The sequence below is a fragment of the Polypterus senegalus genome, chromosome 8, assembly GCF_016835505.1.
Source record: "Polypterus senegalus isolate Bchr_013 chromosome 8, ASM1683550v1, whole genome shotgun sequence".
NCBI lineage: Eukaryota > Metazoa > Chordata > Cladistia > Polypteriformes > Polypteridae > Polypterus > Polypterus senegalus.
The window spans coordinates 56,186,918-56,210,219 of NC_053161.1; the positions used below are offsets into that span (position 1 = coordinate 56,186,918).

The window sequence follows — 23,302 nt, forward strand, 5'->3', positions numbered from 1 at the left end:
AATATGTAGTAATTATTAATGCACTGATTTAGGTCTGCAATGGGATGCCTATTAATGTCGTGACATTTGATAATGTCGATGAACAAAATGATGATTCACAGATTTAGGTGGCAGTGAGCATAAGATTTGAGAACCATGTTTATCCACAAATTACTCACACCATAAACTATTCTGTGAGAAAAACTGGTTGCCACTTTTCTAAATTCTTTAGCTGAAGAGATGCCTCCAGAGGCAGACATAGCTTTTGGCCTCAGCGGCAAACTGGCCATCTGCAGAAATGGAGAATGTTTGTGGCAGAAAAATTATGCTCTCATTGGAGAATTTTGAAGCTCATAACCGCTAATTGTAATTCTCTGTCAATCTTGCCGTAAGTATGTATACCAGAGAACCCTCTTACATTCTGGTTTCCTCACAAAGCTGGTGTGGAACTTGGAAAGTGCAAGTTTCTTCTATACAAGTCTTGTTCAAGTGGAGTAGAACATTTGCACTTAACCTGGTATTAGATAAAATTCTTTTAATATCTCTCTACACACTTCGTTGTGGAGAGAAAAAAATATTACAAACCCTTTAAGATCAGACTTAAACTTGTCTGATTGAAACCAGTAAAACAGAAACAAAAAGACTCTTTTAAAAGTGGGACTTAAGTTACGAAAGTTTTCTTACCTGGTTCCATTGGTGACTGCTGTTGATCCTGATCCTTGCATTCTTCCTGAAGACACCCTCATTGTGTTAGATTCCTGAACAGGCTCTGGTAAACTGAGCTTGCGGTTCACTTTTCCAGATATAGGTCTTGCCTGACGACGTAATGCTGTCACCTGCACAGTATACATTTTAGAAATATAATCTAAAACTTTATAATTACAATATATAATTTTCTGATCCAAGTGACCCCACTCTTTGTAAAGCTGTAGTCATTGGTTAACTAACTGAACTATATAATGCCACCACACAGCTCTCTGGAGCAAAGTAAAGTTTAGCTTCCTACAGATATAAAATTAAATAAAAATGTTTAATCTGAAAATCGGGGTTTAAAACGTTACTATTTAGACCTAGAAATGAGAATACATATTTACAATTCCACAAAAAAATAAACTGGCACAAGAAGAAAATAATCAAGGAACATTATTTCCATCATAGAAGTTTTCATATGCTTAATGAAACTGGAACTCCTAATTAATACTTGTTGTAAGCCATAAAATGAATCAGTAAGTAACATATTACTATAGTAAATAGCTTTGGAGACATGCTCAGTTTTAGCAATAGTTACACACAAATATCTTATTACATATCACTATATGAAAAAGACTTTAAGTAAAAGGTCATTTTCAAATATAAACATTCACAGATAGACTTCACGAAAGCTAGCTAAAGATCAAATACAATGTGAATTATGAAACAAAGATCTTGCTAGAATTTTATAGTTACAGAAAACACCATGGTCATTTAGAGCAAATTACCAATTTTGTTTTAACATTGAGCTGCTATTCTGAATTTCTTTGATTTTTGAATGTACTGTATTTTCCTCAAATCAAGTCACCTAGACATAGCTAAAGATCAAAGAACTTAGGAACACGAGCAAATAATTTATCTATTGCTATTTTCTCGGTTAGACCAATGATGATTGTTTTGATGATAATGAAAAGAAACTTCTCTCATTCTACTTGAAATTCTTCCACAGAGTGCATGATCCTTTTTATATCTTAAGTTACAATTAAATTCAAAGTATTAAACAACAGCAGACTACTAGCTTTCTTTTGAAATGGCATACAGTACAATTACGCTTACTTGATAATGTACATGTGCTAGTCTTCTGGTGCAACCTCAAACCAATAAAAGGTGCTGATTTTTCCTGAACTCTATCAGTTGTTCATTTCAATATTTGAATAAATAATGAAATTTGCATGAGAAAAAAGTACTCAAATATACAACATAAGCTTATGATAAAAGTACCTGTATGCCAGTTGTAAGTGAAATGGTTATTTTTGAAATAGGGCCACATGGAAATGGGAAACTGATGCTTTCAAAAGGGCACTGCCATCATAAGATACCATGCAGAAATAGTGTGTGGGTGTGTCTGTGTAAATGAAATAGAGATACAATCAGGCACTAAAAAAAGCAGCATTTGAGACACGTGCTCCTTTGCCTAAATCCACTGACCAGCGTAAGGGTCTGTGGATGAAACTTGGACAAAAAGGATTCTGGCTTGAATCTATTCTGTACAGATGTGAATGGTGTAGTTGGAAGTAGCAACATGAATGGGCAGGCAGTGGATGCTGCAGAAAACTGGTAATTGGTGCTGCAAAAATGGGAAAATTCAGGGAGGCAGCAGAGGCATTGTAGAGTGACCAAGAAAGGAAACAGCCTCTAAGTGTATGAGGGAGAGACCATGCATTTCACATTTCTTTAGGACAATAGCACCAGCGATGATGTCATAAAATGAAGAATTAACAACATACTATTTTGTGTTATAGTACAACCACCAAATCATAATACTAAAAGATATTTAAATATCTACATCAATACCCAACTCCAAAAGTAGAAACACAAATAGAATTCCTAATTCATAATGTAGCAACTGTCGATTGTGTCGGTGGAAATCCGTTAGCCTTGCGCTGTGATAACAGTAACACAATGGGTATGTTGATCACGCAGATCAGGCACTATCCTCTCATATGCAAGCCACAGAAAAAATATAAGAAAACTGTGCAAAAAAGCACAATTTTACTATCCTAAATACAACATTGTACCATGTTTTGGTGGCTGCTTCAAAATATATCATATAAAAGAGAATGTGTACTAATCCTGAACACTAGACACTGTATTTATGCTGACGTTTTGCTATTTGTATTTTTTGCTGTTGAAAAATGTGCAATATTTTTGGCTTGTTTTTCACAAGTACACAAAGAAAAGAAAAAACTCCATACAGAAAGTGACCAGGAATACAATTTGGACTCGGGACACTGGATCACTGAATCAACAGACTAACCACTACATAATCATGGTAAATCTTGCTCAACAAGATATTGTTCCTCAATTAATGTTTGTCCAGCTCAGGAATATGATCCTAGAGATTATATTCCAGAAAAATATGCATCAATATTGTAAATGAAGAGCAATATACAAAGCTACAAGATTAACAGTCTTAATACAGCAACCTATTGAACACAGTATTTTTAGAAGATATAAATTTTGCCCAATAGTGTGAACAAAGACTACAAAATGAATCAAAGCAAAACCAACCCAAGCATTATTCCAACACTCCACTCACCAAATCTTTAAACTTTTACATATAGTATCTGTTAACAATTTATTAGGCCACTGACATATCTTACCTCTTCAGTTTTCCGGCGAAGAATTAACTCTTGCTGTCTTTTCTTTGCCTCCAAAAGTCTAAGTTGATGCTATGAAAAGAAATCACAAGCCTTAGTAAGGCAATTTTTAACTGAACAACACTTTATTCCCATGGGTTAGTAAATGACCCTAAAACCAAAAAGTACATACTACTTTTGTATATAACACACTAAATATTATTGGAAATTATTTTCTATTTGCTCTCAGGTACACTGCACTGCATTCAGGATGACAGCACTGGTTCTGATCAAGACAGGATCACAATTTCCTTTAACCCAAAGGAAATAAACAGACTATGGTGTAAGACAGATAATTAAATACAAATAACATCTACTTAAATTTCTATTCAAACCTAAGATAGAGGACAGTCAAACAAAATGCTCTTAAAACATACATACACCAGTTTTGTACACATTATCTTTTGTAAATACAGGTAAAATTCCATTACAATGAATATCTTTACAATGAAATTTTCATTACAACAAAGTGTTTTTATGGCCCCAACAGTTTCCCCATATGACACGAGTCTATACAAATCTCGTTACTACGAAATACATTCAGCAGATACAGTACTTTTGTTACAAGTGCCCAAAAGACCTTGAAATGCCTGAATGAATCATCCACAGAGCCGTCAGTTCTGTGGTCGCAGCTCAGTTGTGCACAACAATCACCAGAAACACTGTAAAATTATTTTTCTTTCTTCCAACTTTCCTCATACTTTTTTTTTTTTTTTTTAAAGTTTTTGTTTTCTGTGATACCTTTTGCTTATTGCTCGTCAACATTTGAAAAACATCCACTGGAATTTAACGTATTGTCACCCTTCTATAGAAATGGCAGACACGAAAAAAAACAACAACAGTTCATATTAGAAAGAAAAAAAAAAACTTCAAGTTTTTGTGGCTCTCGATTCAGGCAAAAAGAAAAAAGACGATGCCAGTGAATCGGAATGTTGCCATCGACACTATCAACTTTCTTGAAAGATCGAGCAAGAAAAGAAGAAAATTCTAGGGTTGCAAACATATGCGAACTGCTGCATTTGAAGATGTCGAAAAAGCAGTTTTTATGTGGTTCGGTAATGTTCATTCGAGAAACATTCCTATTAATGCGGCACTCATTCAAGAAAATGTTAGGTTTCTACTCTCTTAGGACCTACACCAACTGGACAACACGCTGAAGAGCATCCTGAAGTACGATGGTGGAAGACTATTTATCTGAGCTCACAGCTCTGCTGCAGCTTGCCGCCGAAGCAAACAGAAAAGATCTCAATGGGTGATGCAAGAAACATTGTAAATGCAGGGAACAGTATTACTTGGCCACTAACCTGGTCACAATCCTGCTTGACTGCCGTGTCTGTGTATAGGAGAGTGGCAGATCACGCTACAATAAATAATCCTGTTTCAAGCTGAATAAAGCTGGTTTTGCTAAAGTACTGAGACTCAGCCGCATGTTTTGGGGTGCAAGACAGGGACTTATAGTGCAACCACGATCTTTTAAGATCTTTTGCACTATTAAGATCACATCAGGAGTACTGCAAGGTAAGTGAGGGCTTATATTTTGATACACTCAAACTGGAATTAGTGCTGGAAGTACTTTTAACTGTGGTGCTTTTTGTTTTTGCTTCAAAACCTTCCATGAATCTTCACTGCATCAATATTAAGTGATGGGTGGCAAGTGTCAAATGATGATAGCATCCGATTTCTTATTTTGTGTTTAACGCCCAAAAGTGGATTTGAAGACAATCACGTGGGCTCATTCACTAGCAGTAAGCGAATCTACTGTACCAAGATCAGCTGATGGAAAACAATGGGAATAAAAAATATCTTTCAGTCATTTTTTTTGTTAAAAAGTACTATAAATCTATAACAAAAAATACAAATATAAACTTTTAAAAGCACCTTCTTGTGTACTGTACAGTACAAAAATGTTTTCGATAAAGAGTTGATGAGAGGTAGGTTAGGTCTGTATACATAGGCTACGTGACAGCGTAAACTGTGAAATCAACTGACAGAAAACAAAGGAAATTTGTACATAAGGAAACAAAAATAAACATTGTTTTTTATTGAAAAAATATATAAGAAATATGTAGCAAAATACAAATATTCACTTTTAAAAGCATTTCCTTATGTACAAATAGCTGTACATGTATATGTTTTCCATAGGAGTTGAGGATTGGGGGTTAAATTGTGTTCACTGGGTACCTATGCTAACTATGCTGGACTTACAGACAAAGCAGACTTCCCAAATGGGCTCTCGGAACAGAACGTGTTTGTATGTAAGGGACTTACTGTGTTCCTTTAAAATTAGACAAATTTTTCAGCTATTTTGACAAAAAGATCTGATTAAAAATGTATTTGGATACTTTTAAATTGTAAACTGAAACTTTTCATGATTTTAAAAATAACAGCTGTACTGCGCCCTTTAAAGGATTTTATTATTTTACCTTGAAAAAAATCAGCTTCAACTTAAACCCCATCAACACTTTAATATCTTTTTTGCTCAGAATAATATACAAAATCTGACATTGATTAAATTTAAATGTATTCTTACATATTTTTTCAAAGGCAGAGAGCCCTCTTTACATCAATAAATTTAATACAATTAAACTAAAACACAAAAAATACACAATACCACACAAAAGACAAAAGCCAAACATAAATAAATACACATATCATATAAACAATGTACAACATAACATTTTCAAAGTAAACCTAATTAATCCAGTTTAGAGTCATGATGAAATATAAATAATTGAAGCTCCCAAATATTAAACAACAAATAAATTCTGAATTAGAAATAAAACACAAGTTGAAAATAATTTCATCATTTTCTTATACTTTTGCATTGTTAGTCCCTACAGACTAATATGGAACATTGCTGATCTCCATTGAGATCTATATTTACAAAAGTTTAGTTTATGGGATAAGCTTAGTATTTTTCAAGTTGAAGTTACTTCTTCACAAACATGGTATATATGCATTTTCCACACATATTTTGTGGTGATGCCTCATGTCCTATTAGACTCTATTATAAAGCACCAATGAGGGCAAGATAATTTTTAAAATTAATACAAAATGCTTCGATTTCAACAAAATACCAAATTTATCCTTTAAGAGAGATTGTAGTATCATTATAAAGATGATTTTCTTTCACATCTACATTTGTTAGAGAGGAGCTCATTTATGTAATTAAGCAATTTGTCCCATGGCTTAAGTTTAAAATTCACATAACAAAAAAAAACAACATTCAAATTATACTAACTTTCTATTTAAATTTATATCTTCTTTCCCTCAATTTAATAACAACATATTTTAATTTTTTTTATCATAAACGGTGAAAAGCCAGTGTTTTGCTATCTGGCATTTTGACAGGGCGATTCCTTACTCCCTCTTCATTTTTGGAAGCCTCTTGAAGCCGACACCATCAACAACAACATTTATTTATATAGCAAACAAATATTTTCATACAAATGATGTAGCTCAAAGTACTTTACAAGATGAAGAAAAAAGAAAAATATTACAATAAGATTAGGCAATACTAAGTAACAAAGAATAAATTAAGGTCCGATGGCTTGGAGGTCAGGAAAAACAAAAAAAAAAAAAAAAAAAAAAAACTCCACAGGACTGGAGAAAAAAAGCAAAATCTTCAGGGGTTCTGAGGCCATGAGACTGCCTAACCCCCACTGGGCATTCTACCATCAATGGTAATGACCAGGAGGAGCTCAACAGATGAGGACAAACACACCAAGAAAGGGGATGATAAAAAGTGCAAGTGCTTTTATTAACAAAAAAGTCAAAACAAAACAAGTGTTCCAAAGTGCAGTGCTTCAAAAAGTTAATAAACAAATAATCCATACAAAAGTGTTTCATGTAAAGCAGGGGTGTCAAACTCAATCACAGAAGGGGCCGAAATCTAAAATCCAGCCTAAGTCGCGGGCCAAATTGTTTACTGAAAAGTCATAAACTGACAATGTTGACCAGAAATATGAATTTCAAATGAATGCAACAATCTTTTCCTTAACAGGACTGTCAAACCAACTCACATGATATCAAGCAAAACAGTAACATTGCCACGTACATAAAATGCTCATTGTTTTGTTTTCTGGCTAGATGTCTGACACCATTTACCCCGGGTCAATGAGTCAATGTCTGGTTTTATTTCTTGTGCTGTAGCAACCTGCAAAACAGTGTGGAGGTGGTCATTGGTGATGTGTGACCTGTGCTTGTTTTTGTTCAGATTCATTATTGAAAACATCTGTTCACAAAGATAGGTGCTCCCGAACATGGACAGAACACCGGCAGCATGAAGCTGGAGCTGTGGCATTGAGTCAGAGTGGAGTAGAGGGTAGAAGTCCTCAATTACAACATCCTGAAGCTTTGATATCAGGCCACTGTCAGTCTGAAGCTCAATTATCTCTATCTGAAGATGATGGGGCACATTGTTGACATCAACTGTAAAAGGATTGGCAAAGATGTCAAAGCCTGAGTGCTGTGTTCTGAAGTCAGAGAAGCACCACTCAAATTGAGTTATTAACTGGCTAACTTTGGTAGCCAGCCAACTACAAGGAAAAGCACCAGAAACAGTGGATGAGATACTCTGACAAACAGGAAAGTGGGCAAGATTGTCATGTTCCAGTTAGCACTTCCATAGTTGAAGTTTATGCTGGAATGCTATGATCATGTCAGACATCTTCGTGATGACTTATTTGCATCCCTGCAGCTTCTGATTCAGTTGGGCAAGATGCTTGCATATGTCACACATCATAGCAAAATCACATAGCCAGGCGGGATCTGACAGTTCAGGCAAGGGCTTTGCTTTACTTTTCATGAAAAGAGCGATTTGTGCTTGGAGCTCAAAAAATTTTTGAGGACTGCACTCCTGCTCAGCCATCTTACTTCTGTGTGGTATGGCACGTATCCATGCTCTGCACCCAACTCCTGTAAAAACTGCTGGAACTGGCGATGATTCAGGCCACGAGCACATATAAAGTTAACTGTTTTAATGACTGTGGTCATTTTGTCATTCATTTCCAGAACTTTTCCACACATAGCCTCTTGGTGGATAATACAATGACAAGTAATCAGAGGTGTGTGGCAGTGACTTTTTGGCATTCTTTCCTTCATTAGTCCAACCAAGCCTTTCTTTTCTCCACACATTGCAGGTGCGCCATCAGTAGTTAGCCCCACCAACTTTTCCCAGGGTAATTTATAATTATTTATGGATTTCTCCACAGCCTCAAATATATCTCTACCGGTCGTCGTCCCATGCATGGCAGCAACATCCAAAATTTCCTCAGTGACAGAGAGGTCAGTCTTCGTGGCAAGGTATAAAGATGGACAGCTGCGCTGTATCAGTGTTGTCTGTGCTTTCATCGACAGCAAGTGAAAAAGCGAGATAACTGCATGCCTGTTCGGCCAGCTGTGTTGATAAGATTTCCTAATAGTTCCTGAACTCTGTCTGCAATGGTGTTTCTTGACAACCTGACATAATGAAAACTCTGTATTTGGTCTGGGCATACCAGCTCACACACTTTTAGCATGCATTGCTTCAAAAAGGCACCCTTTGATAGTGCCAACTTTTCTTTTTTTGGACATTTTGGGATCAATATCGCCACTAATAAGATGTAGTTTATTGGCAATCTGCAGTAGAAGTGAAAAGTAGAAAACTGCACTGGGATAGCTTGATTTGGCAGATGGAGTGAAGGCGACGTAGTAATAAAGGTTCACATAATGCCTGTTAATGCCAGGCAGGGTAATACAGATGGCAGATTCTGCTACTAATAATCAATGCCTGCAGTGTAGGTTCAGCAACTGGCAGCTTCTGCTGCTAATCTTATGCCTGCAGTGTATGCTGATTTAATGCCTGCAGTATAATCAGCAATAGAGATCAACAGAGATCAACAGACAATGGCAGCTTTTGCTCACAGATCGGCGCTACAAATGCACAAACAACTGGCAGCTTCTGCTGCTAATTTAATGCCTGCAGTGTGTGTGTGTGCTGTGAGACAAATGCCAGCTTCTGCTCAGAGATGGAGTAGCTCGTGCTCGCATTACGGCCTGCCTCCTACCACGCTCACAGGCCTGCCTCCTACCTGACTTAAGCTGCGGGAGATGCTGGTGCGAATACATGCCGACATCTCCATGGAAACAATACAGCACTGCGCTTCTGGCATTGTTGAAGCCACACAGCGTTTGCCGGAGTAGCGATACACCCTCTTGTGGTGAAAATTGAAACAGCATGATTTTTTTTGCCCACATTGCAGCATGATTCCTGTGGGCCAAATTACAAGGTCCGGCGGGCCTTGTGTTTGACACATGTGATGTAAAGGATAAAGGCAGAATAAATAAGTCCATTAAAAAGAGGTTAAAATTCAGGCAGGAAACTATCTTTTCCAAAAATTTCGGGGGATTTTATTTCTCACTGTCGGCGCCCATGCTTATCCCATAAGGGCCTTGCAGCAGAGGAATTACCCTACCAACATATGCAACTGACTTTCGGCAGGTTCAGGTCCCTGCCATCCCATGGCTATGGTAAGGTTCCCTCTCTAGACCTAGTCTTGGGTCCCCAATGGCCATGGCACTCACGTTGAAGCTATCCTCTTAAGCCTCTTCAACCCCCGCGGCCTTCCTGGTCTTCTACAGATAGTTATTCCTTTTAACACAAATCGCTCTGCCTCCCTGAGTTGCTCAGCCAAAGTGATCTCTGTTTCAGCCAATAGGTGTCAGCCACTCATTCTGCTCAAGATGCTCTCCTTCCCAGCTGCCTGCCTTCACCCATTCTTAATTTCACTCACATACACCGCTTTATTCCGCCTCCTACCTTAATCTCTCTCTCTTCCTTTAACCTCTGCTCTCTTCTTGTTTTTTTCTTACTCGATTCCCCCCTCTCTCACACTCATGCTTCCTTTTTAAAAATGGGGACTTGGCACTGCTGCAGCAATCAGCATCTCCTGATGTCAATTAGGGTCGCTGGCAACTCCGTACTTGTGCACTAAGTGCAGGGCCGTCTGCTACCGCATCGCACACGGGAACCACTCTCACCATTCTAATAACACCCGAACCCACCACCACTCACAAAGACGCTTGTGCAGCAATTATTTATTTGAAAGCTGCCATTCAGCTGCAGACCTCACTTTACCACAGGCATATGATGGACAGTGTGTGTGTGTAAGTCATTTTAGAGAATAAAGCAAATGTTTTTCTTGTGACTGCTGCCAGTATCCTGTTCATGATAAAAGGTAAAACCATAAAGTGAAACTAAATAATTACTTACTTGCACCAATGGAAGGCAAACCAATGAGATAACTACAGCACACATGCCATGGGGACTTCGGACTATGTTACATTTTATATCTAGAAAAAGCACCATGTTTTGATTCTCCATATTTAACATGACGTACTAATCAGTAAGTTTGCATTTGTACATGACAATGCTAGTGAGCATCAAGGATATTTGTTTAAGATTTCAAATCTTGCCAAGGTCCTTGTGCTGTCTGAACATTGTCTTCAGCCATTAGAAAATTATAACATTGGAACAATCCACAATAGAACAGGCCATTCAGCCCAACAAAGCTCACCAGTCCTATCTACTTAATTCTTCTAAAAAAACACATCAGGTCAAGTCCCTAAAGTTTTACTGTCTACCACACTACTTGGTAGCTTATTCCAAGTGTCTATGGTTCTCTCTGTAAAGAAAAACTTCATAATGTTTGTGCGATATTTAACCTTAACAAGTTTCCAACTGTGTCCATGTGTTCTTGATGAACTCATTTTAAAATAACAGTCACCTCTTAGTCTTCTTTTGCTTAAACTGAAAAGGCTCAGCTCTTTTAAACTTCATTCATAATTCATCCTTGTAGGCCTGGAATTAACCCAGTCGCTTTCTCTGAACTTTTCTAGCGCCCACTTTGTAGCTTGGAGACCAAAACTACACATAATACTTCAGATTAGGCCTCACCAGACCATTCTAAAGCTTCAGCATAACCTCCTTGGACTTTTACTCCATACACCATGTTATATAACCTAACATTCTATTTGCCTTCTTAATGGCTTCTGAAGACTGTCTGGAAGATGATAGCATAGAGTCCACTATGTGCAATTAAAATTAACAACAGATTTGCAGCCCTGTCTTTAGAGGCAGTGAGCGTTGAAAAAACATTCAAATCACGTTTCCCATTGCTACTCAGCTACCTGATAAAACATGCAGCAGACTCAGTGCACTTCTTTACTATGATAGAAGCAATTCATACTCAACATAGGGAAAGCTAAGAAAATATGTACACAGTCATTCTCCATTTTTACACTGAACTAAATTGTGAGGTAGTTTGTCATGAGCATCATTAAAATGTTTGTATACTTTTTTAGACTTTTGCTTTTTAAAAGGTGCACTAAGACCATTGCATCACACAATGCAGAACTGAGTCTTCCATGTGTATGTGTGAATTTAGGAAGGAGTAAAGATAAAACAAGTAGGTAGCCTTTGAAATCCCTGCTGAACATATTCTTTTATGTAGTCCTGTAAATAAACCAGTAGTGAACTCAATGCATCCTAAGAAAATGAAGTTTTGTGAAAAGACAAATATACACAGACCTAGGCATTTGTGCACTTGATAGTGACACAGTAGTTACTCCATATTTAGTGCTTTTAAAAAAGGATCAATTCAACTTACCTCTTGTTTTCGCTGGTCCTTTTTAAGTGCAGCTATTTCACGATTACGCTTGGACTCTGTCATCCTTGCTCTTTCTTGTTCTTCCCGCATTTGTTTCATCAGTTTCACCTAAAATTGATTTTATCAAAAATACTACCATTAAAAGCAATAAGGGCAAACACAATCAAAAAAGGTTTCCAAAAAGGCGTAAAGAAAATTGTAATTGTTGTTATGATCATGTGAAACACTTTCCTTTAACCTACACAGGTATGTTTTTTGAACTTAAGTATTTTTTACACAGTGCAACAATTCATACATTGATTAAAAACAACATTAAAACCACTGACAGGTGAAGTGAATAAAATTGATTTTATCAATACAGTGGCAACTGTCAAGGAGTAGGATATATTAGGCAGTAACTGAACAGTCAGCTCTTGGTGGCGATGTGCCAAAAGCAGAACAAAATGGGCAAGTGTAAGGATCTGAGCAACTCTGACCAAGGCCAAATTGTGATGGCTAGATTACTGGGTCACTGTATCTCCAAAACAACAAGGTTTTTCAAGGGTTTTCCCAGTATTCAGTGGTTACTACCTACGAAAAATGGTCTAAGGAAGGATAACCAGTGAACCTGCAAGAGCATCATGGGACCAACAGGCTCATAGATGCACATCCAGATTGAAAGATAGCCCATCTGGTCAAGACCAACATAAGTGATACTGTAGTACAAATTTTTGAAAAATGTACTGCTAGCCCCAAGAGAAAGGTACTAGATCATAGTGTATACCAGCTTGCTGCATATGGAGCTACATAGTCACAGATTGGTCAAAGTGCCCATTCTGACCATTGTCCACCACCAAAAGTGACTACAATGGGCATGTCTTCATCAGAACTGGACCATGAAGCAATGGAATAAGATGGTCTGGTCTGATGAATCACGTTTTACTTTATATCATGTGGACGACCGCGTGTATGTACGTCATTTACCATGGGAACAGATGGCAGTTGGATGCACTAGGGAAGCAGGGAAGCCGACGGAGGCAGTGCGATTCTCTGGACAATGGTCTGCTGGATAGCGTTCGGTCTTGGCATCCATGTACCACCTACTTAAAAATGGCTGTAGACCAAATACACCCCTTGGCAGAAGTATTTCCTGATAGTAGTGGCCTCTTTCAGCAGGATAATGTGCCCTGCCACACTGCAAAAATTGTTCAGGAATGGTTTGAGGAACACAACAAAGAGTTTAGGGTGTTGACTTGGCCTTCAAATTCCCCAGATCTCAATATGATCTAGCATCTGTGGGATGTACTATAAAAAAACAGTCTGATTCATAGAGACCACACCTTGCCATTTATAGGATTTTCTGCTAACATCTTGTGTCAGATATCACAAGACACCAACTGACGTCTTGTGTAATCCATGCCTTTATGGGTCAGAGCTCTTTTAGTGGCATTGGGGGTAGGGGTATCTAAAAATACTAAGCAGATGGCTTTAACATTGTGGCTGATTGTTGTATATCAGGTATAACTGCCATTCCATGACTTTCTAATAAGAGCCTGCCTTTTGCTTAAGCGAACAAAAACTTTCTCTGGAATGAAGGGGAGGTAGTTAGGTTTTGTATGCCAATGAAACATAGGTCTCCCTGAAGACCTGTTTGTACTACAGTATTACAATGAAGTCAAATATATGTGTGATACCAGCAATTACGTTTTTGGGGCCCTCTTCATATGACTTAGTAAAAGCATGTCACCTAGATTCCACAACACAACTGTTGCCAACCTAACTTCATGAAACCCAAGGATGGATATTTATGATTCATAGTGATGTAGAAATGCTCATAATCTTGTTCTTCAACATTTGCTGTGTATAAAGTTGCTGTTCATGTATTGCTCTTGTTGATGTTACAGTTATCAAGAAGACTTTTTTAAGGGACGAGTGTAAATAGTTTTCTGATGAGTCTTTACAGAATACTAACATCTTCCAAATTATGAAGCGCTACTAAAAGCCCTAGTCATTGTAAACATGGGAATACATATGCTGGTGTCAGAACCGATACTTTTTTTGGACTGGCTAGTGCAAAATTAAAAAAAAAAAACCTTTCTCTAAATACTCTGGTTTGCATTTTGAAAATTCTACAGCCATTGCAGTGATTTCCCACTGTGAATTCACAATAATTTTCTAGATTGAACGTATAAAGGCTATCTTACTAGAATCTTCACATCCTTTAAACTATCTATCCAATCTTTTTACATCTGTTAAATGCCTCAAGTCAAACTTAACGAGTTCTATTACATTTCATATCATTGCTAGCTCACAATCTGTGAAATACTGATCTTATGAATTTTATGAATTTGTTTAATAAGAATCAGATTCAGATTTATTAGCCAAGTATGCACGCATAAAAGTAATTTGACTACATTTTTTTGATGGCTCTCCCAGGTTTACTTACTTGACAGACACACAATTGATAAAGGTGTCTTTGTTAAATCAGTTGTTTGGAGACTGCAAGGGAACGCTAATTATTGCTGTCCTTGTTGACAATCATTTATTTTTGTTATGTTTTTAAGAGCTTCGCAAAATCAAATTCCATTAAACTGATGTGGTTATAATGATAAAGTATTACACTCTTAATATTCACACTTGAATTGACAGAACAGAATATCTCTATATTTTAGATCATCATCTCATACTCACTTAACAAACAAGTGAATATAACTTATTACACTGTGTGCACAATTATTAGGCAAGTGAGTATTTTGACCATATCATCATTTTTAATGCGTATATTCCAACTCCAAGCTGTATTAACTTGAATGCTTATTGGATTTAAGCACGTCAGGTGATGTGTATTTGTGTAATGAGGGAGGGTGTGGCCTAAGGAGATCAACACCCTATATCAAGGTGTGCAGAATTATTAGGCAGCTAGTTTTCCTCAGGCAAAATGGGCCAAAAAAGAGATTTAACTGACTCTGAAAAGTCAAAAATTGTAAAAAGTCTTTCAGAGGGATGCAGCACTTTTGGAATTGCTAAGATATTGGTGTGTGATCACAGAACCATCAAACATTTTGTTGCAAATAGTCAACAGGGTCACAAGAAACGTGTTGAGAACAAAAGACGCAAATTAGCTGCCAAAGATTTGAGAAGAATCAAACGTGAAGCTACCAGGAACCCATTATCCTCCAGTACTTTCATATTCCAGAGCTGCAACCTACCTGGAGTGCCCAGAAGTACAAGGTGTTCAGTGCTCAAAGACATGGCCAAGGTAAGGAGGGCTGAAACCCAACCACCACTGAACAAGAAACATAAGTTGAAACGTCAAAACTGGGCCAAGAAATATCTGAAGACAGATTTTTTCAAAGGTTTTATGGACCGATGAGATGAGAGTGACTCTTGATGGACCAGATGGATGGACCTGTGGATCAGTAATGGGCACAGAGCTCCACTCCAACGTGGAGGTGGGGTACTGGTATGAGCTGGTATTTTTAAAGATGAGCTAGTTGGACCTTTTACATTGAAGATGAACTCAAAATCAACTCCCAAACCTACTGCCAGTTTTTCGAAGACACTTTCTTCAAACAGTGATACAAGAAAAAGACCAGGATTTTTATGCATGCCAATGCTCCATCACTTGCATCGTAGTTCTCCACTGCGTGGCCAGCCAGTAAAGGCCTTAAAGATGAAGGAATAATGACATGGCCCCCCTTCCTCATCTCACCTAAACCCTATCGAGAACTTGTGGGCACTTCTTAAACGCTAGATTTACGGGGGAGAAAAACAATACACCTCTCTGAAGAGTGTCTGGGAGGCTGTAGTCACTGCTCCACAAAAAGCTGATCGTCAACAGATCAAGAAACTGACAGACTCAATGAATGGAAAGGCTTATGACTGTTATTGGAAAGAAGGGTGGCTATATTGGTCATTGATTGATTGATTTATTTTTTGAAATGTCAGAGATGTTTATTTGTAAATTTTGAGGTGTTTGTTTATTATTCTCACTATAACAGATGAAAATAAACAAGTGAGATGGGAAAATTTTCATTTTTCCTTTAGTTGCATAATAAATCTGCACACTAATAGTTGCCTAATAATTGTGCGCACATATGTATTCCCCTGATGATGTTCACACTCACATTTCCGTTGTGAAACATTCAGGTTTCAGGTTTATTAACATTTTGGATTGACTGATAGCACTGTGTTTGTTCCATATTAAAATTAATCCTCAAAAATACAACTTGCCTAATAATTCTGCACTCCCTGTAAACTGACTAGCTTATATAGAATCTTTTGATTCATGAAATATCTTAAATGGCTGTAACAAAGAAGTAGAAATCTTTGTCCATTGTGTACATCTATATTTTATTTAAACCATGAAATATTATCAGCAAAATAAATGCCTTTAATTCAGATATAGGCAATAATATTCCAATCCCTGGATGTGACCCTGTGGTAAAATGACATTAAACTCGGCTACCTCGTAGACTAGTGCATGCTGGCCAACTTTACAGCATTCTACTCCAAATTAAGGGAAATGAACCATTAACAGTAACAACTAATAAGCTGAAAGTGAATAAGTGAAAGTAAAAAGGAGGTACCTTAGTTTTCTTCATTTCTGTAACTTCCTGTTGAAGTTTCTTTAACTGTTTTTCATATTGTGATTGATTTTTCAGTAACCTAGCATGTTCCTTCTGAGCAGCCTGTAACTTCTGCATCTCCTTATTCATAGTACTTAACTTTTTCTCATATTCAGCTTTAATTTTGTTTGCTTTATCTTCCGTATATGACTCCATTGAACCTGTAAAATATGTCAAAGTTTATTAGCTCACATTTTTACTAAAAACATATACTATGACAAATCTTTGAGAACATACCCATATTCTGCAGAACACGGTCCCTTTCCAGCTGTGTGTCACGGATTTTGCTTTGAAGCATCATTAACTTCTGCTCATACTGTTGTTTTAAGGTATGTAGTCTTCTCTGACTATTTTCTAATTCATCAATCAACTTCTGTTTAATTGCAATTTCACAAGTAATATTTGCAAGATCTGCCTGATAATTAGCTGTAAAATAATAAAACAACAAAAAGAACAAAAATCTCTTTAACAGCAATACTACATTTACTAAACCACAACATACTGTTTTTAAATATTTGGATTCTGAAAAAAACTATGATTTAAACATTTGCTTTTCTGAAGTTAAATAACAGGTAACGATTTTTATTTTAATTTCGAAAAGTTGTAGTATTTATTAAACCATTGCTGGTTTTCTTAAAAGAAAAAATTTTGTTTTATTTGTTTCAGTCTGATCGATGATTGTCTTTATAATGCTATTTTCAAAATGGGGCATACAGTTCCTGGGAATGTGTTGTGTAAAAACTACTGCTTCACTGAACATTGTTTAATCTATTTTACAAAAGCAAAACATTAAGGCAAATTGAATTTGATTCAAAATGAAGAATGCATTTCTTATTTTAAACCATTTTATGCTCTCAAGTAACAACAGGTTAAGTCATTCCAAAGAAGAGCAAGGACTGTTTTTCCGCAGAGAAGCACAGGTCAGTTCCTAAATGCAGAAGGATATCTTGTCTGTTCACAGGCAGCCTTCACAAGTTACAGTTGCATATTCTATAATCAGTTTACACGATAATATGTTAAAACTTGTTTACTCTCTCCACATTTGCTCAAAGAAGGCAGCTTGCCGCTCCCCATCTTCTCCCTCTGTACACCAGAACTTGAAGGTGTTGAAGAATTCCAATTTCTCCTTTTTAAGTGAGTATCTCTGACTGAGTTATTCCTAGTCTTAGTTGTACAGCATCTTATGATTTAGACTGCTAAAATATCACATTCTAAGCTTTAACTCCTTACGACAACTAAATATTACAGCTGAGCAGCTAGTAATGCCAATGGTGCGGCAACTTTTTCAGAAGTCTGACTGGCATGTTTTGTCTCTCAGAATGCCCTGAATTTTTAAGCAATTACACAATAAGGTTATTCCCCATTGTTCAATTTAGGCTGATGTCACATTACACAATTTCTAGTCAGAGGGAATGTCAGACTTAATGACATAAGATGATAATCTTATTGCCAGACCATGTCAGATTACATGACTAAAAACTGATGGGCATGTCAAATTATCCAACTTTTCAGCACAGCTTCACACTTTCAAAGAATCATGTTCTTGCACTTTTTTCAGACAGCTACGTGCTGCTAACTGACAGAGCCAGTGCTGCACAAAGGCCCTACAAGTACAGCATGTTCAGCTGTAGTCTTGGCCCTTTTTTTTTTTAAATAATTTTTTCCATTTTGTCGTGGTACACAAAACACAAGACAGACAGACAAGCCCTACTTTTTTTTTAATACTGATAACTGTACCATTGTTTCCTTTTGCACAGTCCATTACTGATATGTAATGGTCTGAACCTACAGTACCAAACTGTTTTTCTTTCGGTAAAATATATATATATATTTTTTAAGATTTCCTTTATGGATTCTAGCTTCAGTATTCATAACAACACACACTGTTTAACATTAGATATATTCCGATTTAAAGATGACAATTGCAAATAATAATAAAAAAAAAACCTTTTTCATCAAGTTCAGAATCAGATTCTTCAGAACTATCCTCTAAATCCAAGTCTGCATCATCTTCTTCCTCTTCATCACCCTCTTCATGATCACTGCCTTCTTGTACCTCCTAACAAAGCACAGTTACTTCACTTCATACCGTTGAAAATGTTCACTTTTCAACAAGTCTGAAGCAAATAATTTTGGCTTCACAGTTTAATAAATAAAGGTTTTCAAGATTAGGATCACAAAATCATCTCACTTTAATGTGAAATAAAATTAATATAGACATGTGTATTAATATGTCACACATAAGATCATATACCACACAGGCTTAGGCTTGAGGTTTAGTAATATACAAAAGAAATAAATGCCCTATAGCTATAGTCTATTGTTATGGTTTTGCCAGCTTCTTCTCCCCAGCACATGGGACCAAGAATCAGATAAAGTGGTTTGGACACTGGGGTCCTTTTCCTGGCTCAGCTTTAAATAAGTTACTCAACTACAGTATGACAGAGCACACATTTAAAAGAACATGAACAAGAATAATCTACATGGCTCTTCTCTCCATTTTGTATTAGGCACGAGACAAAAATTTTACTGTACTGAATTTCGTGAAACAAAATACTGCCAATACGAAATGTGTCATGTATTGCATGAAATTACCACATGACAGAGGGGAATAAAAAATCTAAAAACTAAAGCTAAGGTATCACATGCCAAACTGACTGCACTTTTGTAGAACGTTTATCACTGTCTGTTGTGATGGATGGCCAGGATGCCTCCACGCAGGAAGGACTGGGGGAGCCAACCTACCCAGCACCAAATGGCAGTCCTCCTGGGTTGAAGTGGTGCCTCAGGATCCTGCAGGGCTACATGAGAGTTGGATACAGCCCTGTTGGGATCCAGGGGTGCTGCAATGGCTGCTGAGGCCTGGAGAACAGCTCTTCTGCCACACCTGGAAATGCTGCTGGAAGTAGGACAATGACCATCTGGAGCACTTCCGGGTGCCTTATAAAAGGAGCCAGCAGACACCACTCTGGGAGCCAGAGTTGGAAGGAGAGAGACAAAGCTTGCATGGAGGAGTAGAGGAGGAAAAGAAAAGAATTGTGTTGTGTTGTGCTGGGGACTGTGTTTGGCTTGTGGGAAATGGTGGAAGGAGTTTCCCACAAGAGAAAAAAGAAAATAAATATTGTGTGTGCTTTGAAGTTGTGTCTGTGTCTGCCTGTCTGTGTTGGGGTTAGCCTTTACACTATAAAATGATGTGAAGATGAAAGTTCTTGATGGAAAATAGACATCAATGTATGTGAAAGTGGGTTGGGACCACAGTTTTTAATGTTTCATTGACTCGTATCATTGGACGAGTACAGTGAATGTCAATATTGTTTCATAAATGCACCATTGTATCAATAGGCTTGTTTCCAAATCAAACTCCATTGGGGCTGCCAAAGCACAAACTTAACCATTGCATTTAAACACTTCTCATAATATACTCAGACTCTACTGGGAGCAACAAGCTGCAGATACTGCAGCTGTCATGAGCCGTGAATGTTAAAATGACTGCTTGGGACACTGTGGTGTAGCAGGTCCACAATGCACGACAAAAGGGCCACTTTTAAATAAACAATCACTGTGCTCACGGCTTAGCGAGGGGGCGTGGTAGTGTGGCTGAAGCGGTTCTCAGGGCGATTCACGGTATGGGCGTTTCTCACCTAAGTGCACAGGTGGGAAACTGTCTGCATCCGTGATTGTTCCTGGGGATACTGCTCTCAACAGCAGTCCTCCAGCACAGTGGAGACAGAAATCTGTCAAATGATCAATTCTGGATTTTCTGATTAAATCACATGTCTGTTCCTGAATAAGTGTGCACAACTCTAACCAATACTTAATGTAAGCATCTTTTCTTTTGATTACGTAAGTCTTTTAGAATAGGCATCCATGATCTTAGATTGGATTTTGTAATTTATCCTATTTCTTCTTTTCAGAAGATTTCAGGCTCAGTCAAGCTGTGAAGAGATCTCTGGTACACTGTCAGATTTTAAGAATGCTTTTTAGTTTTTTTTTTAAGGTACTCTTTGGTTCATTTGGCTGTGTGCACTGGATTACTATTCAAGTGGAAAGGTGAATTTTTCTGTATCTTCAGCTTTCTGGTAAAAGCCATCAGGTTCTGCCCCAAATTGTCATTATAGTATTATTTTTTTCTTTCCATCATGACCAGACCTCATGTGTCCACTGAACAGAAGCAGACCTATATACTGCATGCCACCATAATCAGTTCTTTGTGTGATGAGCGGTGTTATTCAAAATGCTTTATCTTGGCCTCTTAGACAAAACAATGCTTCCCCACTTTGCTTTGGGAAAGGTGTCTATTTAAAAAAAATTATAAGGGCTTATTTTTTGAAAGAAATGTCTTCCATCTTGTCATCCTGCCTGAAGATGTATACTACTTATAGAGAATTTGCTACATGGTAATGCCGTATTTCCTCAGATTGTTAATGATTGCCTTCACAGTATTCTATGATACACACATGTGATCCCTTCAAAAGTCTTTTACATTCTTTCTACAAATCAATACCTATCAAAAATAGCATTTCACTGATCTTTAAAAGTTTTATATGGAGCATTGTCATTGTGACACCTTCAGAAAGGACAGAAGGCATTAGTCTTCCATCATGTTTGATAAAAGAGGGACTCCCAAGAAGATTGATCTTCCAGCTGCACCATAATTCAAAACGTTGTTAAATTCCTATTTGAGAAGAAAATGCTCAGGTTTGGCCAGCTACATATAAGTGACAGATATGGAAAATTTCTGACCAAGGACTGCCTTGAATTTTGAGCGACTCTCAGCGGTTTGAAAAATATTTAAGTGTTCTTAAGGAGAAAGGTGGTAGAAACATCTTAAGTAAAAACTAATTTAAGGTGGAATATAATTAAAGGACATCATTTCTTTCCTTTTTTAAAACTTTTGTTTTCACTTTCAAATAATTGAGTTTTATGATGAAAGTCTGTAAAAAAAAATAAATAGTTTTTTCAATTTAAAAAATAAATGTGAAGTAGTCCACGGTATTAATGCTATGCTTTCCAGTATATATTGACTATAAGTAAAAGTAATAAATAATAAAAACTGGACTTATTATAATAAAAATGTGTTGTCTGTTAGCTTTATAACTCTAGAGGTAATCCAAACAAATTTTATAACTATAAGGATTATAAAAAACAAATTTACTGTTTGGTATTATTAACAGAAAGATATTTAAGTAAACTAATCACTTTGGGAACAAAGCACACACAATCTAACCAAATAAAATGCACCACTACAAACACTGAAGATTGACCTTGGGATGCTACCAACTGTCCAGGGTTTTGACTCTTTGTAACTCATGAGTACTTCTAAATAGTCAGAAGACTGTCATGAGCGTGCACTTGGGAGGCAGCTTAAAGGCTCTGATGATAGTAGCTATCCGCAAAACCAAGGGTTGGTGCTGTGCTAATGCCTTCTCTCAATGGTTGTTTTACCACTAATATCACTTCCTTTTTCCACCCTCGTTGACCTTTGGCCATCTTTGAATAAGTTCTACATCAGACTCCCATCTGAAAAGACGTTATCAATAACTTTGTGAAAAGATCATTTATTTTTAATTTATTTTTATTATAAGGGGTGACAGGCATGCTCCAAACCTTTTTTCGTGTCTGCTTCTTGACTTACAACGCAAGTACACACACACACGCATGCACGCGCACACACACACGCATGCACAGACAGATATTGTATAGCATATTTGCAGCAATAAAGTTTTTGATAAAAAATGCTGAACAGAGGATTTAAATAATCTTTTGTGATAAAACATTTTAAAAATTAACTCGCATAAAAATGAACATAATACAACGACCCACAATATTTCTCTTTGGGACTGTAATGCAACAGTACAAGTTAGAACAGAGATACTTACCATTTCAGTTTCATCACTGATTTGATCTGCAAATTCTCCTTTGTCAGTCTCATTATCTGGGCTTTCCCCTTTAACAACACTGAAAAATAAGATGCATCATTTTAACGAACTCTTGAAAGACAACAGAAAAATACAAATAATATTAAATAAACCTTTTAATGACAAAGATAAAAATGAAGATGGAAACAAAAAAATGGACTAATCATTTTATCTACACCACTTATAACCAGAAATATTCAATAATAGAACATATTAATGAGGAAAAATGCTTTAGTAAGAACTCTACATAGTGAAATCTAGTGCTTCCAGAAGTAATGGTTTTAAAGGCAAAAAAAAAACAAACAAACAAAAAAAAAAAAACAACAAACTAAAATAATTTCAGAACAATTCTTACTAAAGCAACCTTTTGAGTAAACCACAATGGACATGATTTTTGTATTTTGAAGCAGAATTAGTATATGATAAATAATTACAGTTGCAGAATTAGTAAGAAAGAAACATAAATGTGATTCATAGACAAACCAAGGGGTAGTTACCAAACCATACTTTAAACCCCACATATAGCTGGAATAATTATGCACTTTTGACAATTAGAATTTAACAATTTAATCATATGAAGAAAAACTTTAGAGTTAAAACAAGTCAAGCAGTTAAAATAATAATATATATTATTTATGTGTACTGTAGTCCCTACAATTAAAGGTTCTCTCAACAACTACTGACTCAACCAACTTACTTAATCATACTGTAGATTATTTTAATAACTATCCAGATACTACTGTGTTGTGCAACATGATCAA

At 36.7% G+C, this 23,302-nt stretch overlaps 1 protein-coding gene across 5 annotated transcripts in view; it reads right to left on the reverse strand.

Annotated features, from left to right (window-relative positions):
* kif21a (kinesin family member 21A) overlaps positions 1–23,302 on the reverse strand; it is a 253,360-nt gene that overhangs the window by 54,805 nt on the left and 175,253 nt on the right. For all 5 annotated transcript variants that reach the window (XM_039761105.1, XM_039761101.1, XM_039761104.1 and 2 more), the window contains 7 exons: positions 22,503–22,581; positions 18,571–18,682; positions 16,861–17,049; positions 16,585–16,784; positions 12,017–12,124; positions 3,333–3,401; positions 664–815 (listed from right to left, as the gene is read on the reverse strand). In XM_039761105.1, coding sequence (XP_039617039.1) covers positions 664–815; positions 3,333–3,401; positions 12,017–12,124; positions 16,585–16,784; positions 16,861–17,049; positions 18,571–18,682; positions 22,503–22,581 — 909 coding nt within the window. The remainder of the gene's footprint in view (positions 1–663; positions 816–3,332; positions 3,402–12,016; positions 12,125–16,584; positions 16,785–16,860; positions 17,050–18,570; positions 18,683–22,502; positions 22,582–23,302) is intronic.